The following is a 25,665-nucleotide window of genomic DNA, read 5'->3' on the forward strand; positions in this document are numbered from 1 at the left end:
TACCCTGGGCAGCCATTCCATCCTGGAATGCTGCTATGTTCTCCACTGGTTGTCATCTGTCTTTTGCTTTTTTTAAAAAAATACTCTTGCAGATGATCCAACAATGGCCCATTAAATCAAGGAACTATCTTCACCCGTAGATGCTTATGCACCACGCAACCTTTGTATTTCCCAGAGGCCACCAGACTGGTAAAGAATGCCCCCCCTAGATTTCCTACCCTGTCCACAATACTGTAATGCAAAGCTTCTCCTCTCTTTCCTTTTTTAAGTTGCAGTGTTGCTGCTTTATTTCCATTAAGTTGAACTATTAATCCAACTTTATTACAAAGTGTTCATGGGCCTATAGAAGATGTATAAGTGGAAGAACAACCTGTTCCCCTGTTGCATTGCTTACTGCAGCATCAGAGCAATGATGGTACCATGATGGGAAAAAAAGAAAGGGTCTACATCAGTGTTGAAAGAGAAGATGTGGGAAGAGGGATTGAGGCATCCACTTATGCAAACATCTGGGAAAGCAAAGAAAAGGCATGTGAACCAATGAGGAGGAAGCAATTTCTAAGAGGAGGAGGTAGGGACTGGTAGACCCATCCACATGGGTGAGAAGGACAGAGGAATGATCAATCAGGTCCTACCGTTGTCGTAGACCAGACTTGAGCACCAGCCCAGTCCCACTGCAATCCGGACAGGAATTTCTGAAGTTGGCTCAATAATCTGGAGCAGCAGGGGAGACGAGCAGCTTAGGCAGCAGTGCAGAATCACCCTTTGTCTAACTGGAACTGGCTTTGCAGGTTTCAGGAGCCTTTCCCTGCTCTCATAGGAGATAAACAGAAATTGAACCTGAGACTGTTTGGAAAGGATGCACCCTATCATTCTTGTCCAAGTAGATGTCTGGTATCTGTCTGCTTCCCCTTGCAGAGCCAATTCCATTTCATGATGGTGGAATTTCACATCAGGAAAATGGCACGGGGTGGGGGAAAGTTAAGTCTTCTCTTTGAATACAATCCGAATGGGGGAAATGTAAAAATTAGTTTTTAAAAAACTACAGGCATCTAATCATGGTATCATCCATCATTTTGTCTAGCTGTGCCATAAATTGAGCTTCAGACTTATAAACTAAGTCACATGTTGAAAATCTCACTCCTCGATACACAAAATTATACAGCAGCTAGCTGTATATGATTTAAATATTTAAGGAAGTAACCAATTATTCATTTCCTGTTGGATTCAATGTTTCTCAGATTCTTGAGAAAGGAGTCATTTTCCAATGAAAGTGCCTAAGGTGGATTTGCTTTCTGGCATCTTTTCACTCTTTCGGTAGCCCATTTCCCCTTTTTCCAAAAAGCAGTGTGATGTGAGTGGTTCCCTTATTTTGATGAGTTTTCCCACACTGTCATCAGGCAGACTGGAATAGCCCCCCTTCCGCCCCCACCCCCCTTATATCGAGGTCAACTCAGTCAGCTGCACAAGAGACTCCTCTGACCTTTGCATTTCAAAACGGCAACTTCTCTTTGGAGCAGAGGTAGGGAAAGTATAACTTTCTGTCTTCTAGTACAACTATTTGTGGGAATATCATTTATAAAGAAAGACCAGGAGAACCACATTAAATATCAGATAGCTTTATGCAGTAGAAAATAGGTAGGGAGGAAAAAAATGTGATGCTATTTATCTACCTAAAGCCTGCAGTGTGCCCTCCTCAATTATGAGAGAGCTTGAGTCAGGTAAGTACAGTATCTGAACAGCACAGTTCAGAGTTAGAAGAGAATGAGAACTGGACCGAGAAAGGAAGTGATGAAAGCCCCCAGAATAATAGTCTAACCAATAGGGGGCATCTTACAGACAGAAATGCAAAGTAAGTCTTTTAGACAATGAAAGAAAACAACAGTGCAGAAGCCCGCTGCTAACTTTCTCTACTTCTATTGCTCCTAGTGGTTAATAGGTTTATAAGTGCAGAAAGTCAGCATGCAAAGTTAAATTCCAACAGATCAGTAGTATCTTGCACAATGAAAAGCAATAGCAGTCATAATCAGCCCCTCTGGATCAGACTAAAAGCTAGTAATCCAAAAATGGCCAGATACCTTAGAGAGCATGAAAGCACCCTCCTGCTCATATTCTCTAGCAACTGGCATTCCAAAACACATATTGGTATTACTAAAGTAATATACAGCCATCATAATTATAAACAGTTAATAGCTTTAATGCTCCATAGCTCTGCACAGCATGAATAATTCCTTTACTCTATCTCAAATCTTCCATGATTTAGTTTATTGTTACATTTATTTTCCCAAAACCAAATTCACTTGGGAAACAGATAGCAGAGCTTATATGGACAACTCCCAAAAGCTATACCATAAAAGATAATCTAATTAAATGGAGGAAGAAAGGGAGAAAGGAAGATACAACTGAAAATAGACACTCATCTCATTGCAAAATTCTGGGTAATTTGCAGTAAATTGAAATGAGTTTGAGGTCTAATTAAGTATGGCAACATCTACAAAGCCCCACTTCCTGGAGAGAAAGCCAAGAGTAGATTTTGTATAAAAAGACTTAAGAGCTTCAATTTGCTACTAGTTACAAACAATTGGACTGATGTGCTCAAAAGCACCCATTCCTTAATACATATAGGAAACATACATCAGCCAGTATGGCATTTCAAGCAAGTACCCCTCTGTTAAATGTATTATCGTCCACAAGGCACACAATAGTATGATAGATTGAATTCTGTGAAAATGGTCTTTATCCCATTTCAGAGACAGGGAATATAAATGCATTTCTGGAAACAGCAGCCAAGAAGCATGCACATCTGTGTTACATATGTAAACGTGTTGCACTGAATACTGGTTCCTAAATACTGTGAACTGGGAATGCTGATCCCAGCTCATAAAGGACCTTGCTTAGTAAGCTCTCAAATCTCTGACTGCAGTCACAGGTTGCAGTACAGTAAGTCACAACTGCATTCATAAAACACACTAAGACATATACTACATTATGGTTTAGCGTATGTGTAAACCAGGCCTGTGCCTGGGCCATCATTAGATTGCAGGTGAAATACCACAGGACTAAATGTTTCTCCAAATTTCTGCCAAGATATGAAAATAATCTAGACTTCTCTATTTTGCTCTAATTTTCAATACGTATTTTTCTTTTATACGGAAGGTTTTTGGCTGTTTGACACAGCTCTTCCAAGACCCAGTCTGCCACCTCATGGACTGAATAAGATGCTGGTTGAAAGGTCATGAATCATCTTTGCTTTTTAGTTAAAACATATATAGGAAATACTCAAACTGTATCCACTGAGTGATGCTAGAGGGGGATTGGCAGCAGGAGAAAAGTCCACTCCTTTCTATTATGTTGTTTTCCTGATATACTCTAAATCACCTACACACCATAAAGTAAATACATTATAATTAACACTAGATCAGTCCACACATTTTGTACCATGAAAAACCTCACCCAGGATCAATCCACTGGTCTTATCAATGTGACTGAAAGATGACATGTAGGGAAACATACTTTTCCTAGATCTATGTAGTTAAATATCTGCTGTACAACCAAGGAGATAGCATGACCGCTCTTCAAGAAGACTATAAGTCTTCTAGTAAGCCAGTGTTGTCCAAACTCGGCCACTTTAAGATAAGTGGACTTCAACTCCCAGAATTCCCCAGCCAACCATGCTGGCTGGGGAATTCTGGGAGTTGAAGTCCACTCATCTTAAAGTAGCCAAGTTTGGACAACACTGTAGTAAGCCCACTAGTAAACCTATACATTTTGTGTGCCTTCATTTGGTGATAGGGTCCCAAGACAGAACTGGGATTCTGCTGGAAGACCATTCATCCATTCCATCGTCTCTCTGTTCATAGAATGGGGGCAGCAACATGAAGACAGCAGCCTAACTGAGGGTGCAAAGGGCTGTCTACATGTCACATCTTTTTCTTCCAATACCTTGCAACTACCACATCTGTGGTATGACTGTCCCATTATACCTAATGATAAGACTAAGCCATAATGACTATGTAGTAATGAGTCTAATGAGAAAAAAGAGAGAAGTCAGCAAGCTCATAGGACATCAACTGTTTGCTGAATTAAGGTGTGTGGTTTTTTTTTTTAGATCAGCCCAATGAGGCTTAAATATGAGCCGTTGCCACTGAGTGCCCCTGAAGTGTAAAAATAGAAAACTGGCTGGATGGTACAATATTTTCCTACTGTGAAACAGAACATTTCCAAGTCTCAGAATCATCCGATAATAGCAATAATTTTAGCTGAAAATAAGCATGGAGAGCATGCTAAGCCACAGTTGCTTAAGCATGGTTTATTGAGTGCACCTCAACTGGTGTACTCTTTTTTTTTTTTTTTTTTTGCTGACATCGTTACAATGGCTACTGGATTCACTCAACTTGCTATGCCACAAACAAGCAAGCCATATTTGGGGCTGGTGTTATGCAAACCAACCTAAGACAGCATTCCAACTAGAAATGGCCACAGGTTTTGGAATCAAAGAAGGACAGAAATAAACTCCTCCTGCTATGGAACACCCTGCATTTTTAAAAGCTCTTTGGCTGGAAGAAGCAACTCTACTCCACACTTCCTTCTCTCTTGTCTGAAAGGCATAATGGTGGATAATGTCCATGAGATCACAAGAAATGGAAGGTACCTTCTGGCTGCTTCCTCTCTCCCAGTTTCTTTGGGGGACATGGCAACTGGACTATACCCCCCAGGCTGGCTTAAAGAGACCACATACAAACTAGAGATAGCAGTAACTACAAAGAAACATCACCTACCCTTGCTTTCTGTCTTTGGAAGCATGTTATACACTGGACTGGGTCTTGCTAACTATCCTGAAGAAACAGGAAAGCTGTGTTGACCATTCACGGAGCTATTAGGACTACATAGCACTTCAGCTTTGAGATTCACTAGGTGTTTTGGACCACATAGCAGCACAACTATGGCACCTGTTCTTTTTCCTGCATGCTCCAAAACGTCTTTGAAGAGTAAAGGGCTGTGCAGCTCTGATAGCTATCTTTGCACAAGAGGCTTATCCCAGACAGTCACTGAATCAATTGCAGCTCCTCCCAGTTGGATCTGGCAGCACACAACCAGCTCCATATTCACTGTTTGGGGGAATATAGTTCCCAAAAGCCAATTCTCCAGGGCCCTGGCAGTCAAAGCTTGGGCACTGCAGGTAATCAACATTTGGGAGCTATGTTTTGTGACTATCAGACTTTTGCAGTGAGTTTCATAGTGCAGCTTCTTGCACTTTCATCCTACTTACCCCTCACTGGAGGAATGATAGTGTAAAACTACCATCTCAAACAGGTTTCTGGATTTACATTACACAGCTGGCCAAGATCATTGCTTTGACTGAATACTGACTCAGCTTAATCTGGGGTTAGAATGATCCTTCTTCTGACCTTTAATTTGGCAGGTTCGTGGGTTCCCACAACATGCTGTACCTAAAAGGGGCTTAGTTAAGCATATGAACCCATCTCTCCTTCCTCAGTCAACCATGCCTACAGCACAGGAGAGGGCAGCTATTATGCCATGGCCATTTTCTTTAAATACTCCCAACCACGGGCTTCCAGAAGAAGAAATGGTGGACTGAAGACAGCTCCACAAAAGGTGGATGACCACGGCAAAGAACGAAGAGCCGGTAGACCAGTTTTTCGAACCTCTCTGGACAAAGGGAGTATGGGTGATCACTCACAAGTGCTCCAGACAGTTGCTCTTTGTGAGGAGACTGCAAGATACCAGTCTCCAGTGGGTTTTGAGCACTGGGAGACGAGGGAATAGCCATCTTGCTCAAACCACACTCGGCACCTTTAAAAGGACACTAAGTTTGCATACTTCCTTTTCTAATCACATTCAGAAATTGCTTATTAACTACTCTTCAGCTATTAGAAATCTTTGGAGTGACAAGTTTGAAAACATCGGGTGAGTCTGCCTTCAATCCTTAATGAAAGAAAATTTTAGTTACAAGCTTAAGAACTTAATTTTTAAAAAAAAAACAGCAAAAGGTTGATTAAAACTTTGGTTTTAGAAAGCAACAAGCAGACTAAGGGTCCAGATAAATTTGAAATAAGATTTTGAAATTAATTTTACAGAATCCTTCCCATGGGAAAATGCTTTTGTTTTGAATTAAAAAAAAAACATAAGATTCTAAAAATTGGATGCTAGAGGGAACTAAATATTTCTGTTAAAGGAGAAGAACACATAAACTTGACTAACAGTTACAAAATGGTGCAAAATATTCTAACACTGGAAATATTGAAGGATACTTTCGAAAAATGAAGTCAGAAATTAATATTAACAGTGTCAACAGCAATATCTGCCTCTATGGATAGACTGTGTCCAAAACATGTTATGGAAGTGGAACAAGTTTTACTTGACAAGACTGAGACTGAGTTGAAAGTGGATTTACAAAATGACAGGCTACAAGAATGACATGGAAAAAGTTGTTACACTGGATATACAAAAGAAACTGGCTGGTGTTTTAATAATTAAAAGGGACATACAAACAATAAACCAAGAAAATGATGTGGATAATTTTCTATATTGGATTTACAAAAGAGACTTGTTAAAGCTTTTCAGAATCTGGTGAGAAGGGACAAAGAAGAAATGAAAAGAAATCAAATTCTACATTATTTGAATGGACTAAAGATTAAGATTGCTAGAAGTAAAAGGAAGGAATATAAAGTTGGTTTATTTGATCAAGATTAAAATAGATATGTTATTTCTGGTAACCCTTAACGGGGTTACCCATTTTGCTGACATCAAGACTGAAATGATGCTTTATGGATTTGTTTATAGATAAGAGATGGGATACGGGAAGAAGAGATCACTTGTTCTATTTTAAGAGGTGAAAAGGTACTAAAATCGTTTATACTTGTTATGATGAAGGTTGGGAGTCATTTCTTTATATATTTTTTATTTTTCTTTACTATATTCTTATTTTTGTTTTTTTTTTCTTTCTTTACATCTTTCCTATTTTTTCTGTTTGCACCCTTTACTCCTTCTATTTTTCTATCTTTCTTTTAGTTTGGTGTTAGGTGGAATTACACTCTTTAATAAAATTACTTAAATCCTCCCAACCACCACAAAATTGTCACCTCCCTCTCTGATTCCCGCTTTTTAATTTTTCCCCCCAGAAAATAAACGGGAGGGGGAGAGAGAGAAACTCCAAGGCAGGAGCGCATTCAACCTTCCCCGCTGCGGCTACAGGGCGAGCAATCGGATGGATCTTCCAAGAGGGAATAAGACGGGGAGCTCTGGGTCAGGCTCCTTTCGCGCAATGTTTCCACTGTGATAGGCCTAACCAGCAACGCTTCTCACTTCCTGCTTTTTGCAAGCTCTCGCCGACATCGCTGGCTCCATCCCCAACGGGGCGGTCTCCTTCGGCGACGCGGACGCGAACGCAAGCTGCGCCCCCGCCTGCAAACGCTGCGCCCCCGCCTGGAGAAGATGGAGATCCAACCCTCCACTCGCCCAGCCCCGCCCCTCAGAATCCGCGCACGTACCCGTTAAAAGCCCCGGAGCAATTTAACCCTCCTCCTTCTCCTCCCTCTTCTTTAAACAAGTCAACAGCGGTGGCGTCGACGTCACACACTGCCCGGAACTCAGCTGGGTTTCCAGCAAGGCGGCGGGAGGAGGAAGTAGAGCTCGGAACAGCCCGATGAATAATAAAAATATCGGCGCACGCTGATTGGCTGGCTGGTGCGCCCCCGGCGAAAGGTCCGCGGGGGCTGCAAGCGATTGGTCGCTGGCGGAGAGTAGCGTTGATGCTACGGCCGAGGGGGCAGGACCAAGCTCACGACGGGAAGCGCTGGAAACGAGGCGACGAGACGCGAACGGCCCCAGTGGTGGCCAAGGGATACTGGGGAGGTCGAAGGTAGGCTAAAGATGAAATAGTACTGGAAGGGATCGGGACGGGACGGGGGGCCACCAAGGATAGAACTGAACTTTTTGTCGTAATGCCAAATCTCAACTTCTGCTAAAAGAGATCTTGCCTCTAAACATCTGTAAAGTGTCTCCCCCCCCCCCGCGACTAGAGCACATCTCCGATGCATGAAAAGGATACTTTTATCCCAAACCATTACTTCCGAACGGACGGACTTTCGTTGCACAACTTAGGGATAACATGGGTTGGAAGCGTCTTTCAACTCAGTTCTGGAGTTTTAATAGGAGGGGATGATAAGTAGTTGGGAGAGAGCAGTGAAAGGTGGGAACTGACAGGAAAAGAAATTAACAGAGTGAGCAAACGGACCCTTCAGCTACTCTCAGTCAGCTGTGCCTGGTCTTGGAGGAAAGTCGGGGGTGCTGGTGGCTTCTTGGCTGATTTGGTTCTGCCAAGCAGGAAGGAGCTATGGTAATTGGAATGAACCACTTGATGAAATTTAGGGGATCCTGACAGCCATTACCTTCTTAGGAAGCCAGTGAATATGTATGGTGTGCAAGGATGGATGAGTTTTATATTGTTTGCTGCTTTGGCCTACAATTCCCATAGTTCTTGAAGAATAGCTACACTGATCGGAGATGATGGGAGTTGCACTCCAGAAATCTGGCTGAATAGGAACTGAGGGTTGCTATTCTAAAAGGCTAACTATAGTTACCACTCAAAAATTCCATAGACTTACAGAGATAATAAGGAAACAGGAAAATAGGAAGAGGTATAGAGTTATGCATACTGTTGATACGGAGAAGTTGAAGCCTGTTCTGCTTCCCCAACAATGGGGAAAAATTTTGACTAGGAGAAGAGTAGGATAGCACAGGCCTAGGGTATGGAATGGATGTTGTTGTGTATCTTTTTTCTAGCATAGCTTGGTTTAGCTGACTATTCAAACATAATGTGTCACCCCCTGTCAGTATGGGGTCTAGGCAGAAATTAGATTTTGCATTAGACGTGGATTACTTGTTAAAAAGTTTTGGACAATCCACCCTTACCCCATATTACAGTAACGTCACAAAGGAAGGCTGACTGTTCATTGTGGCTTGTGAAACTGCTGGCTAAATTGAGTGCTGGTGTGCAGCCAGCGAGATGACAGGAAGTTTCAGTTTTCACAAGTGTCTCCATAGAGTAAGTCTGGGAAGAGTGTTGCTTTATGTACAGAAAGCCCAATGCAATGTTGGGTAGTCCAAGACTGCAGTCTGGTGAGATTTAGAAATCTTAAGAAGTGTTTACTTTCTGTTTCCGAGATAGGCCTTTGCTTGCTATTATACTTCTTAAGGTCATTCCACTGATATTCGCAGCCTTGGACTGCATTAATATACCTGTGTGAGTTATGGGGGAAATAGGGATGCATGGCTGTTTCCATGTCTGCCTAATGAAATTTCCAAGACCAAAATAGTTTTGAGAACTTTGGAGCAATAGTTAAGAATTAGTTCAAGCATGTTTGAACAGCCTGGTTAAGGAACATGCTGGAAAAAAGTGAGCTCTTTTGACTATGTGTTGTGTGAATAGGATTTTTGTTCATTTATCTGTTGTTATATATAAAGATAATTTAATAATTTCATTTGCAAGTGGGGTGTGAGTAATGTTCTCCTCATTCTTAAGTTGCTTTCTTTCTCTAAGGCAGCCTTCCTATGTTTTAACATATCTCCAGATAGTTAAAACTACAACTCCCAGAATTCCTGGCCAAAGGCTGATAAAGAATTCTGGGATTTGAATTTCAGGAGAGCTCCAAGTTGATTTATTTATTTATTACTACAATTTCTGTGCTGCTCAGTTTTGAACAGTTTGGGGAAGGCTGTCCTAAAGTCTGCAGGTGTGGTGAATTAAGTTCTCATGCAGGGTGGAGCTGATAAGAATTATATTCCATCGCCATTTTGGAGGATTACCATTCCTTACGCCTGCTGTAAGCACTGGAGTATTTGGGCTTCTGTACTCCTGGTCAGTTGGGGGAAAGAAAACTGGAGGTCGAGAAAGATGGGGAGAGACCTTCCAAAGAAATAGAAATATTTATTCATTAATTTGGTACTTCAAAGGGGAGGTAATATTGTTGATCTAGTACCACAACTTCTGTAGTAATGATTGTTTAGCCTGAAATGCTCAGGGATATAGGCTTCCTAGCCTGCTTGTTGAGATTAGGGGCCCTGTCCCACCATGTACAGTAATCCAGTTTTATCTGCCTGTTTGGTTTCACCTGGCATTTGCAGTGTTGAAACCACCACAGAATGTTTGTGTTAGGTCAAAATTTAAAGTCAAGGTAAGACAGCGATCCTTGTTTAGGACCTTGTTTATAAAGACCAGTCATCTATTTTCTACACATAATCCATCATAATCTGTCAGGAAGACCTGACTGTCTGGAACAAGTTCAGCTTGTTAAAGGTCATGTATGCAGAACAAGTTTGCTTCCATTTTTTCCCAGAATAAATAGGAAGCAGATTATTTGGTTGAGATAGAGAATTTTAGATATATTAAGTCTGGCTCCGCTATGAATAGATTTTGAAATTTCAGAAGGCCTACCATCTGTTAAAAACTGGAGCCACCAGCAAATCAAGTATTCTGACAAGAAGCTCTTTATCAAAACGGCATCTTTAGCATAAGTGTGGAAAGATTATGGTCTACCAAAGGTTGCTGGGCTATAGTTTCCAGGATCTTTCACAATTAACTATGCCAGTTGGGTTGTGGGAATTATGTTTCAGCAGTATGGGATGTGGGGTATGAAAGTTCCTCACCATACTTGTAGTGCAAAGAACTGATTGGCTGAATGATATGAAACCACTTAGTTCAAATAAAGCTTAATCTGGCTACCTGCCTACCTGTAATATGATAGTTTTGCTGAACAATGAAATAGTGGAATTGTGTTCAAAACACAATTCTACATTTCAGTTTGTGTACCCATCAGTTTGAAAACCGTCAAATATCAAAACAAGGAAAATTTGAAAATAATTTCCATATGGATGACAGTCGACTTACTTGAAGGGCACTTGCTTATAAAACAATCAGCAAAGCCTTCTTGAACATCTTATCAGCTTCCAATGAATTTTTGGTTGGGACACGAGAGATGAACATTTTGATTGCTGTGCCTATGGTTTGGAGCTTCCTAGAGAGACATTGCACTGATTCTTAGCTTAGTTTCTCCCACCTTTCTCTTTTTAAGAGGCATCTGTGTGGTAGTATTATTTTTCCTTTCTTGAACTTAAGTTTCTAAGGCATAATCCTACTGTCCAAGAGGCTCTCCTGAAGTACAGGATTTAGGGGGATATGTCCTTCAAGATCAGACAGAAAAAACAGATACATCCTATTCCTCCTCCTTTAAAATGACAAATGGAGTTCAATGTCAACAAGGGCAAAGTGATACACATTGGCACCCACTTACATGCACACATACAGATTAATGAGGTCAGAGCTGGCAGTGAATTATCTTGGAAAGGAATTTTGGACTAATGTGGATCGGTCAGTGAAAATGTCAGCTGCTGTAAAAAAAGGCAAATTCCATGCTAAGAATCATTAGGAAAGAGATACCCTGATAAAACTCATAGGTGTGATTGCATTTTGAATACAGTGTATAATCCTAGTCAGCAAATGTTAAAAAAGGATAAGAAAGGCAGTTTTTTTCTTCATAGGGGTATTATGTTCCCCTATGAAGAAAAATTATAGTTTGGGGTTGTTTGGTTTTTTTGTTTGTTTGTTAAGCATACAACATGATAGGATGTAATAGCATGGAGTGGAAAATATGGATGAAGAAAAGGTTTTCTTCCTCTTTCACAATGTTAGAATTTAGGATCATATATTGAAACTAAATGCTGACAGTTTCCAGACTGAAAAGGAAGTATTTATTCACAAAGTGTAATAAAAATATGGAATTAGGTACCATCATATTAAGATGGCAAACAATTTGAATGGATTTAAAAGAGGACTAAACAAAATTATGGAGGATGGGTTATTAAATGGCTACTTGTGATGACTATCTCCTGACTCGCAAACAGTATATCTTCAGTATTAGCTGGTGAGTATGATGATGTTGATGAGGAGTAGTAGTAGTACAATATCATGAATGAGTGAAAGTCGTCCTTATGTCTTATTCATGAGTTTGCTGGATGACTTTGATTGAACTCTGTGTATATCTTTTGTACCTGTACTCAAAAAACTGGGGGGGGGGGTCATTTTATATCATTGCAACTAATTATATTATCTATACAAAACCAATCTATCTTTTTCTTCTCTTCTCATCCATTTACTTTTCTCTCCCTTCTAAATGCACAAATATGCACCAACATTTTTATTTAAGTAAAATTGTATCCTGACATAATCTGCTCAGAATCCCAGTAGTTAACAACCAGCATACAATTTGTATGTATATGATTTAAAAAAAATAAAATCCAAAAAGAAAGAAAAATAGACAAGAAAGGGAAATCAGATGTGTTTGTGTGGGGGTTTATAAAACATTCACTCAAGTATAACTAAGATTCACAATATTGACATGCCTCCTGACATGCTCTAAGGCCTCAAAGGTCTAGGAATCTAGTCCAAACACTTCCAAACATCTTTGTCTTATATCTGCTGACTGGACTGCTCTGAAACTGCTTATATATTGACATTTTTCTACTCCACATCTAAAAGTGTGGTGAGATCTTATGCTTCTAGGTCCTGATGATCACAAGCAGAGCAACAACAACAATAACAGAGCCCCATTACCCTTGACTTCTACTTGTGTATATGTAATCGGCCAAATATGGGATAGATCCTCATATGACTCTACCTGTTTGGTTTTCAGTATTTCCACAGCCTTCCATTGGCATTTACAAAATACTGGCATTACACTTCTACATGTCAGACTTCTTTTGCTCTATTGCCCAAATATTGTCCTATTTTCTCCTGACAGACCCCCATGTATCCTTTCTAACATAATTCCTGGCTATTGGATCATTTTAGAGAGATACTTGATGACATAAACAACAGCTGACTTGAAGTTATATTTTTGGTGTCTGCAGTGATGCACAGCTGTCTGTGGGTTTATTTGGTTTTTTTTTTTTTTTTAGAAAAGCTTATACTATATATACAGTCCACTAATACTGAGAAGAGGAGGTGTGTTTGTCTATAGGAAATGCGTAAAGAATAGTGTGAGGATAAATGTGTAAGAAACAAAACCAAAATGATAAAAAAAAGTACAGAAACTGCTAATGGTGTCAAATATTGGCTGTTGTCCAAATAAAGAAATAATCATTTGTGTTGTATATTTAATTAGAAATAACTCCCACTGAATTGGGATGTGCTGGAGTATAATTCCCATGAGCCCTCATCAGGATGCCTGTCTATTAAATGTTCCCATGTTTGCATATAAATAAAACAGTAATTCTGAAGGGAGAAATGTATCAAGGCAAGTGCCATCTTGGAAAAGGCATTCCATCTTGTGAAAGAGAAGAGTGTCATATGAATGTTATGACTGTTCTCTGATGGTGCTAGTTACCTTTGTTATTGGGAAAGCACTTATATTAATAATAATTTAAATTTAATTGGGAAAGAAAAAGAGATGCAGCTGCCTGACTTGCATAATTTAATGCAAACTTTCATAGTTGGGCACTTGTTTTTCTGTTAGTCTGATCTGAAGAGGAAAAAATCATTAATGAATTTCTAGAGTTGGTTTTGTTTTAAAAATAACACTGTATGAAAGTAAGACAGTTGCAGATGTCACATAAAATTCTCATCTTGAAGAAAAGCTGCCTCTCTAAATTAATTTCTCGTTGATGGGAAGATCAAGTTTCTGAATGTGAACTTGAGGTTTTGTGAGGAATGTCTGTTGAAATCTGGGTGTCCTGCATAGCTGTGAATTATTTTCTCAGGTGGTTATATAATAATATTTCATACTCCTTGCATCTTTTATTATTTGAAATAACAGAATCTTGTATGACTTAAGCATCTCTGTGACTACTAAGAGCATAATAAACAATGCAAAATGAGCATAAAAGTGCATATACTCAACACACAAAGAGTAAGATGAGCACACACACACAAAATTTACAGCTAGTGCTGCATAACATTGAGATGTATTGCCAAATGGAAGGATTCTCCATTACAGTGCAGAGTGAAATATGGGCTGGGCTCACACATCATCCTGCCATAAAGTGGTTTGTTTGGTTTTATCTTTACATATTGTATAAGCCCAGCCATTGTGGTTTGTAAATCATAGTTTATGGCTCAATATATTGGGTAAATTATGGTTTGTTTGCTAAACTATGGTTAAGAAAGGTTGACATGTCATATGAAAATATTGATTTATTTGGACTAATAGCCTAATACTGTAAGACAGCTTTTGTTGTTGTTGTTTATGATTCTCGATTGGAAAGAGGCAAATACAGAATTGTGATTTGCAGACAGATGCAACAGGTGATATGTTCTTAGAGTGAATAAATCTGCTACAGCTTTGCATTGAGAGTTACTGAATAATCCAGTTGCCTCTGATGTAACAGATTTTTCCTGCCCAGATCATGACACACAGTAAGTAACCTCCCTCATGAATGGGTACTTTATTATTTTTCAAGCACATTCATTTGCTTTAAGACATTTTGATCTGTTTGTTCAACAAACCATAGTTGGCCAGGTTGATGTAACAAACTAACCAAACTGAATTAGGGATTGGTGTGATGCGTGAATCTGCCTGTGAGAGTGTTGCTGCAAAATTCTGGCAATGCCATTTGAAATATACAAGTTGATAAATGACTTGGAATTTAAGTATATATCTCCCTTGCATATTGCTTGATATCTGAAGTCCTGCTTGAGGCATCCTTGGTGAATAAAGTTTTGCCAGAATCCCTCAAAAGGAGGGCCATTTTTTGATGGAGTTAGTTTTGTAGATTTCTCTTCTTCAGAAGCCCTCCCTAACACCACATCTTTAAGTGTCAGGTGACTTTCCAGAACTGTCTCTGGCAGCTGGTTTTCTGTTGATGTATTTCTGGTATCGTGGTATTTATTATTTTGCTGCTGCTATGTAAGGTTGTTGTGGTTTTCCGTAATTGGTTGTTTGTTTTTTGTTACCAATTAACCAAGTTTTGTATTAAAATCTTGTCAAAAAGGCCCTGTGTGAGTTGTTTGGATAAGGAAAAGGGGGAGTAACAGTATTTTAACAGTAAAAGAAATTCAACCCCAGGTGAATTTACACCTCTGCCTGAAAAGGGGTTAAGAACTGCAAGTTTGGAGACAAGAGCAACTAGGTTGGAAAAGGTTGACTAGAGAGATGCCTGTTTTTGCCATTCTGTTTTTCATACAGAATGTACCATACAGAAGTACCAACAAGTTTTCAGCAGCCTCTATCTTAAAGACTTTTAAAATTACTTGTCCCTTTGTTGTTTGCTTTCTCTTTGGAGCTCCGTATTACTGTTCCTCATAGATTAGATTGAGATATGTCCCTTCCAAAGCTCAGGGGGAGAACCCAAAGGTCATCTAGTCAAGCAGGCAACATTTCTGTGGAAGAAAGACTAACCAACCAAGAGAGGCGAAAGTTTCAGTTTCCCTTTCTGTGCTGTGGCTCTCACAAGACTTGCTTTGTTAGAAGACGGGTATTTCAGTTTCTACCCTACTCCATCCTGAGTAGAAAAGATTCCCAGAAGTAAGAAGAGAAACATATTCTATCCATTTATATATTATGCTTCCAAATGTGTTTTATGTGTTTGTTGCCATCAAGTCCTCTTCTTTCCAGCTTTGTCAGTCACTGTTGAAAATAATCATTCAAATGCACTCCTTCAGGGCATGTGTGTACAAAATGTGGAGAAGAACAAAACAACAGTATAGAAGCATCAGAGCAGAGATGAGTCTGTTACAGCAGTTTGACTGGAGAATCTGTTGGGGAAGAGATCACGGATAGACTGCAGTAATTAGGTAGTTGTACTTGTGGAAAAAGAAATGATAACGTGTGTCTAAGATAGTATATGTCTCTGTGTGCCTAATGTTGTGTAATGTGGTAAAAATGAAATTCTCTCACACTTTTGCTTTGCTTGGAAAAACATAACACTTGGGTTGGTATGCTGTATTTTGCCATTCCGTTTCAGTTTGTTGGTTGATCATTTTTGTCAGATGCCCCATCCTCCATTTTACCTCATGCTTTTCTGCAAATGATTGGAGTATGGTGAACAAGACGTTTCAAATTTGAACAGTTTAGAATTAGAAATGGCCCATTTTGAGTTTGAAGCAGTTATTTTGCATGCCAGACAAGCTGTTTTGATAATTTTGAAAGCTATTTTGAACCCAGAATAGTTCTTAAATTTGAAATAATCTCTTTTGAGTTTGAAATACTTCTAAAATAGTTGAAGCACCCCATTTTGAACAAAAAGTATTTTGCATACAATTAGATTAGAGAAAATAAGGTGAACCGGGCTTTTCATATGCAGTCCCTCTTTTGTTGCCCTGTTAGAACAGTTTCTGTTCATTATGGATAATTATTTAATTTCATAGAGAACAAACCATTTAAAAAGTGTAAAGTAGAATGAAAGCATTAAAAGTCCTGCACGAATAAAAAGTATTTGCCTAGCATAGGAAAGATAACAAAGAAGGGGCCCAGTGGGAAAAGTGCTCTATAACTGAGATGCTTTTAGTGAAAAGGCCCATTTGTGAGTGGTGACCTTTCATATCTCAGCATGACTGCATTCTTGCTTATGGCACATTTTGAGACCTCTCACTGTGTTTACCTGTTATTTTAAGTCATGAAACTCGTACCTCCCTAATGCCTCTGTGTCTCTACTCCTTTTCCTTGTAACACTTTTGCTTTTGGAGCAATCAGGTGGCCATCCAACTGTTTCTACTCATGTTCTTCTCTATTATGGGGAACCAAAAGCATTTCCAGATGCTTTTTGATTCCTTTCTTTCCTTTCTTTCAGAGGAAAGGAAAGAGTTTAAAGAGAATCCAGGCAGACAGGGAGCCAGACAAGCTGCCTTCCTGTCTTTCCCTTTTCCCCTTTCGCTCTCTCTTTCTCCACCCCACCCTCCTCTTTGTTTGAAATGGGCCTTTAGACTGATATTTTACAAAGTCATATACACCTGGGGTGAGTAGATGCAATGTACCAATCAATCAGTCTATCTATCTATCACATGTATATCCTGCCGCAATTGTACACAGGCTCTTAGCAGCTAATTACATTTGACTCTCCTTCTTGGCTTTCCAAATGACATACAATATGCATGGAACAATTCTGAAAGCAGCTACTTCCTTGTCTCCCAAACAGTTCCCAGCAGGCTCTACCTCCTGCATTTACTGTAAACCCTTTTCCTGCTTTTCAAGGGAAATGCCAGAGGGTGAGCTTTTGAGGAGAATGACAGCTGAGATGAAAATCTCTTCCATGCTTCACTTGGATGCAGTTCACAAAGCTTAGGCGCTGAAGTGTCTCAGGACTCTCTTTTGTTTTTGTAGTGTGGATATTATCTCATTGTAGGGGGCTTTGATCTTCTTTCATGTTGTGAGGGAATACAGCCACAGCAAATGTTACTGTTACATGCTATGTCATTAGAATTTTACATGTGATTTTAAATAGGTTTTTATTATGCTATATTATTGTAATATAATTTTGCTGCCCAACTCTTTCATTGTTCTGATAATTGAACAAATATATTTGTGAGCTCCTGATAGTGCCACAGTAAATGCGGTTAAATGAAATGTGATAGGTTTTGCTAATCATATCTAAATCTTCAGTGGAGTAAAATAGTAAAGTGAATTGTTCTGGTTCCAAGAACAAGTGGGGGATTATACTTCTTTTAATGTTTTAATTAAAAATTAAAATAATTTTCTGTTGTTGCAGTATAACAATAACAATAAAAGCACTATTTGCAAAATCTGCCTAATTTTTAAAAAAACAGCTTTTCTCCAGTTATCAACAATCCAAGGTTTAAAATCTGACTGTAGCATATTAAGATTGCTAAAAAAAAGTAAAACCAGTAATTTTACAGTCCCTTGGCTGCACTCTGACAGAATTACCAATAGATGGCAATTAGTTAGAAGCCAAGTTCCCAAAAGCTGTCCTGTCAGGAAAGCTGGTTATGGGTGTACTTTCCAATTACTACTACTATCACTGTTTATTTTATATGTATCTGGAATTCAGAATAGTTTGCACAACTTATTCCTCTAACCTCTTTGCAAAAGTTTTATGTAGCAAACCATTATTTTTATCATCTTCATTTTGCAAGTGGGAGGCTGAGCTACACTAAGGTCATCTGGTGAAAATGAAACTCGAACCAGGGATTTCCCAGCTCATGCTTTTTGGTGCTGTACTACGGCAACCCACGAATCTTTGTATAACCTTTTTATATATAGCACCTTTGAAAAATAACTTGTGGTGCCAACCTAGTTTCAAGAGCCAATAATTGATAGCACTATGGTATGTTCTTAACAGCAACTGAAAGTTCTTGTACATTATGTGAGTAAATCAGGATTTTGCGCATTTGTTGGCAATAATCCCCGGGTTCTCTTCTAAAGAGCAAAAGGCCAGAGTCACACATAGACTGTGTTTATCAGCTGTTGTTTTTTTTAAAGACACATTTTCTTATTGTTGTAAATAAGGGTCAGGACTTCAGATTCTTCTTTTAAATAAAAATATAAAGATGTTGCCTGACTATACTCTCCACCATGGTACATCTGGTAACACATTTAGGGTTTTTTGGAACACCATGGCAAACTGCGCCAGAATAGCAAGCCCCTAAAGGTGTCAGAATTATTACTGAGACCTAGTGGCATCAAGTTTGATTTTCTCCAATTTATATTATTAATCATGATATGAAACTTGTACTTTAATGAAATGAGATTAAGAATTGAAGTTTCTGTCTTATTTCTAAAGCACAATGTATTTTTCACGTTATCAAATTTAGTGATATAATAAAACTGATCCACAATATAAAACGCAGGGGAAACCCAAAATGAGTCAAGAGCTATTTCAGAAACCTCCAGGAAACCATATCAAAAGCTTTCTCAGATCTGAAGAAATAGGTGCTAGATTCTGTCAATTTTAGATAAAAGCAATTACATCAATTAACAACCTGAGCTGGGTTGCTTTACAGTTGTTGGAATAAGTAGCTGTGATCTGCACATCAAGGAGTCTGTTAAAATCTTAGTATCTACAGTAACCAAAGAAATAGATTTATTATTAGAACACTTCTTAGGATCCTTGCTAGACTTAGGAAAAATAGTAATTTTAGCCTAGTTGAAACTAGGGGAGGAAGGAATGTATTTGAGAAGACTTCAAAATATATTTCAGTAAAATAGGTAATTAAAAAAACGTGTGTATCAGTCAACTGGGAATCCATCAGGGCAGGAGACTTAAAGAGATAAGGAGAGGTCAAGTGATAGTCGTAGCATCAATTGAATTATTGTTGATGAATAATCTATACCTTTTTTAAAAAACTGTTTATGTAGAGAGAATGGCCTTGAAGGACAGGAGGAAGAGCCGCTATCAAGTCAACAGTCAAATAAGAGGGGCCTGACCCTGACTCAAAAAAGTAAATTAAGCAAACATCTCAGACCAGCCCTTCCCTAGTTCACACGAGGAGGGAGGGAGAAACACATTCAGACTTGCAAGATTCTGTTGCTATAGCTGTTACAATAAAAGTGGTACTGACTTACATGGCATTGGTTTCTTAGCCCCTACCATGAAGGGCTGATAGATTAATAGATCTACAAAGTATGGGCTTTCTCAAATATATTGTAAATAGAAGATACAGTATTATGTTGCTTAATTTGTCTGTGCCCCATATTCAAGTCACTTATGAAATCAAGTACTTGTTAATTGAAAAGTATCTCATCTCCTGTTCCATCTACAGGTAGTCCTCGTGTTAAGAATGCCTGATTTAAGGATGGAACCTATTGTAGTAAAATTTGAGTTAAATATACAATGATTTGAATTAATTATACAATACTACTTATACAGTATTATACAATAATACTATTCTGGCTTACATACATATTCAGTTTAAGGACAGACTTTAGGAATGGAACTCATTCTTAAACTGGGGATTACCTGTACTTAAAAGAATCATCATTCAACAAAGGTATGTTCAGAGACCATTTGTAATAAGCATTTAAATAATTGATAGAAAAAGCTATGAGCTTTACAGGAGCATGGTCTATAATAGTAATAGCATTCTCAATATCTTGCTTTAACTGTAGATACTAAGAAATGAGATATCAGAAAATAATACAAAACAGCAACTATGTAGGAAAGGCGGGGGGGAAGTAAATTCATGCTAGGAAAGCGCAAAAGAGCTAAATGGTTGCAGGGCGAGGTGTTAGTATCTAGAAAGGTATCCAGGGTTTAAGAAAGCAACATACAATCTCTTCAAATTTAGTCAAATTTGAATTTCAAGAGTTCACTTGACTTACCACATTAAGTGCATAGATCAGGGATTTGGAATTTTTCAAGAATCACTTAACAAAACTGACAGCTTTCTGTCTCATAGTTTTGCTAAATGTCCAGTAAAAACTGAATTTCTATCAGTCATACATTTATTTACATAAGTTCTGCTTTTAAAGGTTTTGTGATTATTCATTGTAGCCACAAATCCAAATTCTTCCTCATCCTCTTCCTCATCTTCTCTTTTTTGAAAAAAAAACCACAGGATTTCCTTTATACTGCCTTAGCTTGCTTCTTTAATAGAGGTAGAATATTTGCACTGAAGAAAATCCCACTTACCTTCAGGGAAGGAAATGCATTACTGAGGGTATAGGACAGGAGTCCATGGTCTAAGAGATTACTAGATTACTCCACTGACTTCCAATAGGCTTTTGGGTCAAATTCAAAGTGCTGGTTACCACCTATAAAGCCCTGCGCAGCAAAGGACCAGGCTATTTGTGGGACTGCCTGTCCCCCATTGTTTCTGTCTGCTCCACCAGATCTAGCAGGGAAGGCATGCTCTGGGTCCCATCCATTAAACGATACCATCTTTTTGGGCTCTGGGGTCATGCCTTCTCTGTGGCTGCATCTGCCCTGTAGAACAGTGGCGCCCCAGAGATCTGGATGGTCCCAACCGTGTTAGTTTTTGTAAGGCTCTGAAGACTTGGCAGTTCCCATAGGCATTTGGGCCAGGCAATTAAGTGAGCTTATTGTTTAACTGGGGCATCATGAGTTTATATTGTCATGATGATTATAGTTATAATAATCTTTGTACGCTGCCCAGAGTCACTGCTTTGAGTTGGACAGCTCTATAAATTATTTCAAATAAATAAATAGCCCAGGGAGGGAGATCTTGTGGTTTCCATGTTGGACTCCGAAGTTCCATCAGCAACAAAGCCAGTAGTCAGAGACTATGGGATGTGAAGTTCAAAATCACCTGAAGAACCACACATTTGTTACTGGTCCTCAAAAATATCAGATTTAAGAAAGTTGGCCCTATTTATTGGTATTAGTTTTGATGAACCTGCTAGAGCTTCCATTGTTAAAAGCAGTGCAGTACACAAGCAAAAGGACATAGCAATTTATATTACTCTACCCCTTCTGTGATCTTCCTATGGCCTCTGGCTGACCATTTCTGGGACCAGAACCTTGAGTTAAATGATCTAACAAGGCAAAATATTCAGTGCAGTCCTATTTACATGTTACCTAGAAGTAAGTTCCATTATAGACTGAAACTAATAGACAGACTAATGCTATATTGTAGAGCAGTATAGCTTTAATCATCATGCACATAGGAAAGAAGAGAAATCAAGACCTGTTGGTCTATCCAGCTATCCAGCTAATTGCTGCTATCATTTTAACTCCTGTGTACAGAAGTGCTTTATTCATTGCTCTACAGCAGTGTTTCTCAACCTTGGCAACTTGAAGCTGTGTGGACTTCAACTCCCAGAATTCCCCAGCTAGCACGCTGGGAAAGCAGAACAAGAAATTCAAAGTCTACACCCAAGTGATTCAGCTGTCTTACCACATTACCTTGTAAAAAGCAATAGCAAGCATGTTGTCTGTGAGGAAAAAAAAGTTCACAAAGATAATACCTTTATTCAGATGACTGAAGTTTTATAACAGTTGGGAACATATTAATTTCTTTAAACTTTTCACAACCATTTGACTTGATGAACAGTTCTAAGAAGCTTGAATCTTTATAAAACTTACATTGATCTAATAAAGAGAGTACTTCTGCAGAGTTTGGTCATTATCCTGCCTGGAGAGAAACCTAATGCTCCAGGAAGCCATCTACCTCCCCATCTCCTATACTTGTAGGAACATAAAAGCCTTGGTTTGTTTTTTGGCTGTCCATGGTATTTTCAGGAGTCTTCTTCAACACCAAAGTTCAAAGGCATCAATACTCTTCTTCTCCTGTTTCTTAAAATCCAACTTTCAGTTCCTTAGATTATCACAGGGAATACCATTGCTTGCATGATTCTGATCTTTGTAGATATAGGCACATCATGTCATTTGAATATCTTTTCCAAGGCATTAATGGCTGCTCTACAAAGTGCTAGTCTACAGTGTATTTCTTGACTGCTTGTTCTTTTACTGTTGATGGTTGGTCCTAAAAGGCAGAAGCTATCCACCACTTAGATATCTTCATTGCCAGTTCTAAGGCTGGTTGTTCTTCCTGTTGTCATTAGTTTGGTCTTCTTTATATCTTCTTTATATTTTTTCACTTTGCTCCTCAACTTTTATTACTAGAATTTGCATATCCTTTGCATTTTCAGCTATCAGGATAATGTCATCAGGATAGCCCAGGTTATTGATGTTTCTTCCTCCAGTTTTAAAACCACGGTCATCTTCTTCCAATCCAGCTTCCCTTAATATATATTCAGCATATAGGTTAAATAAATAAGGGGAGAGTATGCAGCCTTGTTGCACTCCTTTGCCAACCTGGAGTCAGCCTGTTTTGCCATGTTCTGTCCATACTGCGGCCTCCTGACCTGTATATAAGTTTCTCATGAGGACAATGAGATATTCTGGGATTCCCATTTTTCTGAGCATATTCCACACGTTGACATTATTGACACAATCAAAGGCCTTTCTATGATCAACGAAGCACATAGCGACTCCTTTTTGTTATTCTTTGGCTTTCTTAATTATCCAACGTGCATCAGCAATAATTATGACTAAGTACTATAAGCAAAATAATTGGATATAAGTCAGTTGAAATGAATTGGACTACACAGAAGTTGCCACTATGAATTTATAATATGAATGTCTGACTTTTCTTTTCCTTTTTATTACACATTTACATTGTTAGGTTTCACTTGTGATTGTGAATCCGAAATGGTTGTTGTTAATTGATTATTTAATTAAATATGCTTGGGTAGTAACAGCCTGACTAACCAATAGATAGCTCATGTTAAAATGTCCTGTATGATTTCCTTTTTCCAGAGTCAGCTGCCAAGATGGCACAATGGAACCAACTGCAGCAGCTGGACACACGATACTTGGAACAGCTCCACCAGCTTTACAGTGACAGCTTTCCAATGGAACTTCGGCAGTTCCTTGCACCTTGGATAGAGAGCCAGGATTGGTAAGGCATTCTGTTTTTCAGCATCCTGGCTAAATTTGAGCAAAAACCTTCACTGCTTCTAGAGCTCTTCAGATCCACAATGAGTAGATTAGGGACATTCAATTGACACATATTGTTGCTTCAAAAAAGTTAGGATACTTGGTGAGGAAGCATCTTTGGGGAAACAATGTCTTGTCCATATGTGTATTGGGGTATGTAATCTATTGAGTCCAGATTTTTTGAGACTGAAACTCTTATCGGCCCATATCAATGCAGATAGACAGAGACAATGCAGACAGTTTGCTTAGTCTACAAGCAAAGCAAACTGATCTCCTTCCCCTTTATACCTTTCTTCAAAAGGTGGTGCTATAATTGAAGGTAATCTGGCAGGAAGCCACAAGCTGATTTCCTTTATCAATCTCACCCTCCATCTCCACCCCAACTATACACGTACTGTCTTTCTTATTTTCCCATCTTTCCCTTCTATTTCTGGAGAAGAAACACATCATTCTTGCCAAAAGTCTGAACTTATTGTTTGCAAAGGGTTTTTGAAATTAGGCCAAGAAGTGCAGGATGCTACCTGATCAGTAGTTTAGAAGTTTTGCAGTGGTGGACCATGTAACTCCCTGCTGTTAGACACAAATGTTTCGGGGGATATGTAACATTAATTTGTGGGATTCTTTTCCTTTCAACATGAAAAATTATTTTTCATTTTGTGCTGAAATTGTTAGGGCTGTCAGGAATATAATTGGGGGTACATGATGGTACTGTAGATCAACCTTATCCAATCTGATATATTCCAGAGGTACCAGACCCTCATTGTTTATTTATTTGTTAATCAAATGCATATCCTACCACAATCACAGATGGAATCTCAGCAGCTAACAAAAAGCCAACAACAACCATCCACAATTAAACATACTGTATACAATCCAACATAGTCCCTGGTAGCAACACCCAAACACCCTCTGGAAAAGCTCTGTCTTCAGCTGTTTCTGGAAGACAGATAAGATTGGCATAAATCAAACCTTTCACAGGAGGCCATTTCAGTTGGCCAGCCCATCATGTAGAAGCAGTATCTCTAGGCTTCTGCCCCCCAACCTCCCAAAATGAGGGATAACCAGCTGCTTTGCCCAGTACAGCCTTCCACAGACTGCCATCCGGTTGTTTTCTTTTAATTAGCATAGCTGATGATTGGAATATTGAGATTCCTTTGTGGGTGTTATGTTCTTAAATTTCCTGAATTGTGCTTACAGAATTCACTGGAAATTCACATTAACCTTTTGTCTTTTGGAAACATAGAAACTTTTGGGCGTTAATTATAGGTCCTACTTCTAATGGATAGGAACTTTCACAGAATTAGACTAAGAGGTCTTATAGACTGCAGTGGTGAATTGGATTTTCTTTTCTTTCCCATCCTCTATAGGGCTTATGCTGCCAGCAAAGAGTCCCATGCCACTTTGGTATTTCACAATCTTCTGGGTGAAATTGACCAGCAGTACAGTCGCTTCCTACAAGAATCCAATGTTCTCTACCAGCATAATCTGCGCCGGATCAAACAGTTCCTACAGGTAGAAATGGCTGGCAGATCTTGATGTTGGGAGACTCATGTGTTATGTGGACTCCTGAGCACCTATCTACAAGATGACAAAGCCCCCCTCCCCCAGTACCTATCTAAGTTGTAACAGTCTGAAATGCAAGGATTATACTGTCTAGCAATCATAGCACTGATATCTTGAAATGCAAAAGGGAGAAGTTATCCCCTTTCTGGGTATATTATCGTTATTTATTGTTATCATTATCATTGTTGTATAATTGTGAGGGCAAGAGTTGAAAAGGTCAGAGGTAAAGGACCTGAGACCAGACTGTTCCATAGCATAACAATATATAGGTGCCAATTACTTCTCAGTCTCAGAAGTAAGCATCTTTCAGTCCATTCTGACATAATGGTGGAAGAAAGAGGTGCAGGATTTGAACCTTAAGACTGCCCTCTATGTGACCTGAATCCTAGAGTTTGCAGTATTTGTTTTCTCATGATTAAGAACAAGTTCCCCAGTTTAAGAACAAGTTCCATTACCAAGGTCTGTCCTTAAGTTGAATTTGTATGTAAGCCAGAACAGTATTATTGTATAATACTGTATAAGTTGTATTGTGTAATGAACTCGAGTCATTGTGTATTTAACTCGAATGTTGCTACAGTAGGCTCTGTTCTTAACTATGGGTCGTCTGTAAACGGGGCATTCTTGACCCAGGGACTACCTGTATCTGCAATAAAAAATATTTTATTAGAGCTGTGTCCT

The 25,665-nt window shown here is 38.9% G+C and overlaps 1 protein-coding gene across 2 annotated transcripts in view; it reads left to right on the forward strand.

Annotated features, from left to right (window-relative positions):
• Window positions 1-7,172: 7,172 nt before the first annotated feature.
• Window positions 7,173-25,665, forward strand: part of STAT3 (signal transducer and activator of transcription 3) — a 52,355-nt gene continuing 33,862 nt past the window's right edge. The window contains exons 1-3 of one of the 2 annotated variants that reach the window (XM_007429657.3): window positions 7,173-7,879; window positions 23,245-23,386; window positions 24,792-24,936. In XM_007429657.3, the coding sequence (XP_007429719.1) occupies window positions 23,259-23,386; window positions 24,792-24,936 (273 nt within the window). In that variant the 5' untranslated portion in view covers window positions 7,173-7,879; window positions 23,245-23,258. The remainder of the gene's footprint in view (window positions 7,880-23,244; window positions 23,387-24,791; window positions 24,937-25,665) is intronic. The other variant, XM_007429656.3, reaches the window with a different exon arrangement.

The sequence above is a fragment of the Python bivittatus genome, unplaced genomic scaffold (genome assembly GCF_059951505.1).
Source record: "Python bivittatus isolate LINGU-HERP-01145 unplaced genomic scaffold, Pbiv_v1 ctg000410_np1212, whole genome shotgun sequence".
In the NCBI taxonomy this organism is placed as follows: Eukaryota; Metazoa; Chordata; class Lepidosauria; order Squamata; family Pythonidae; genus Python; species Python bivittatus.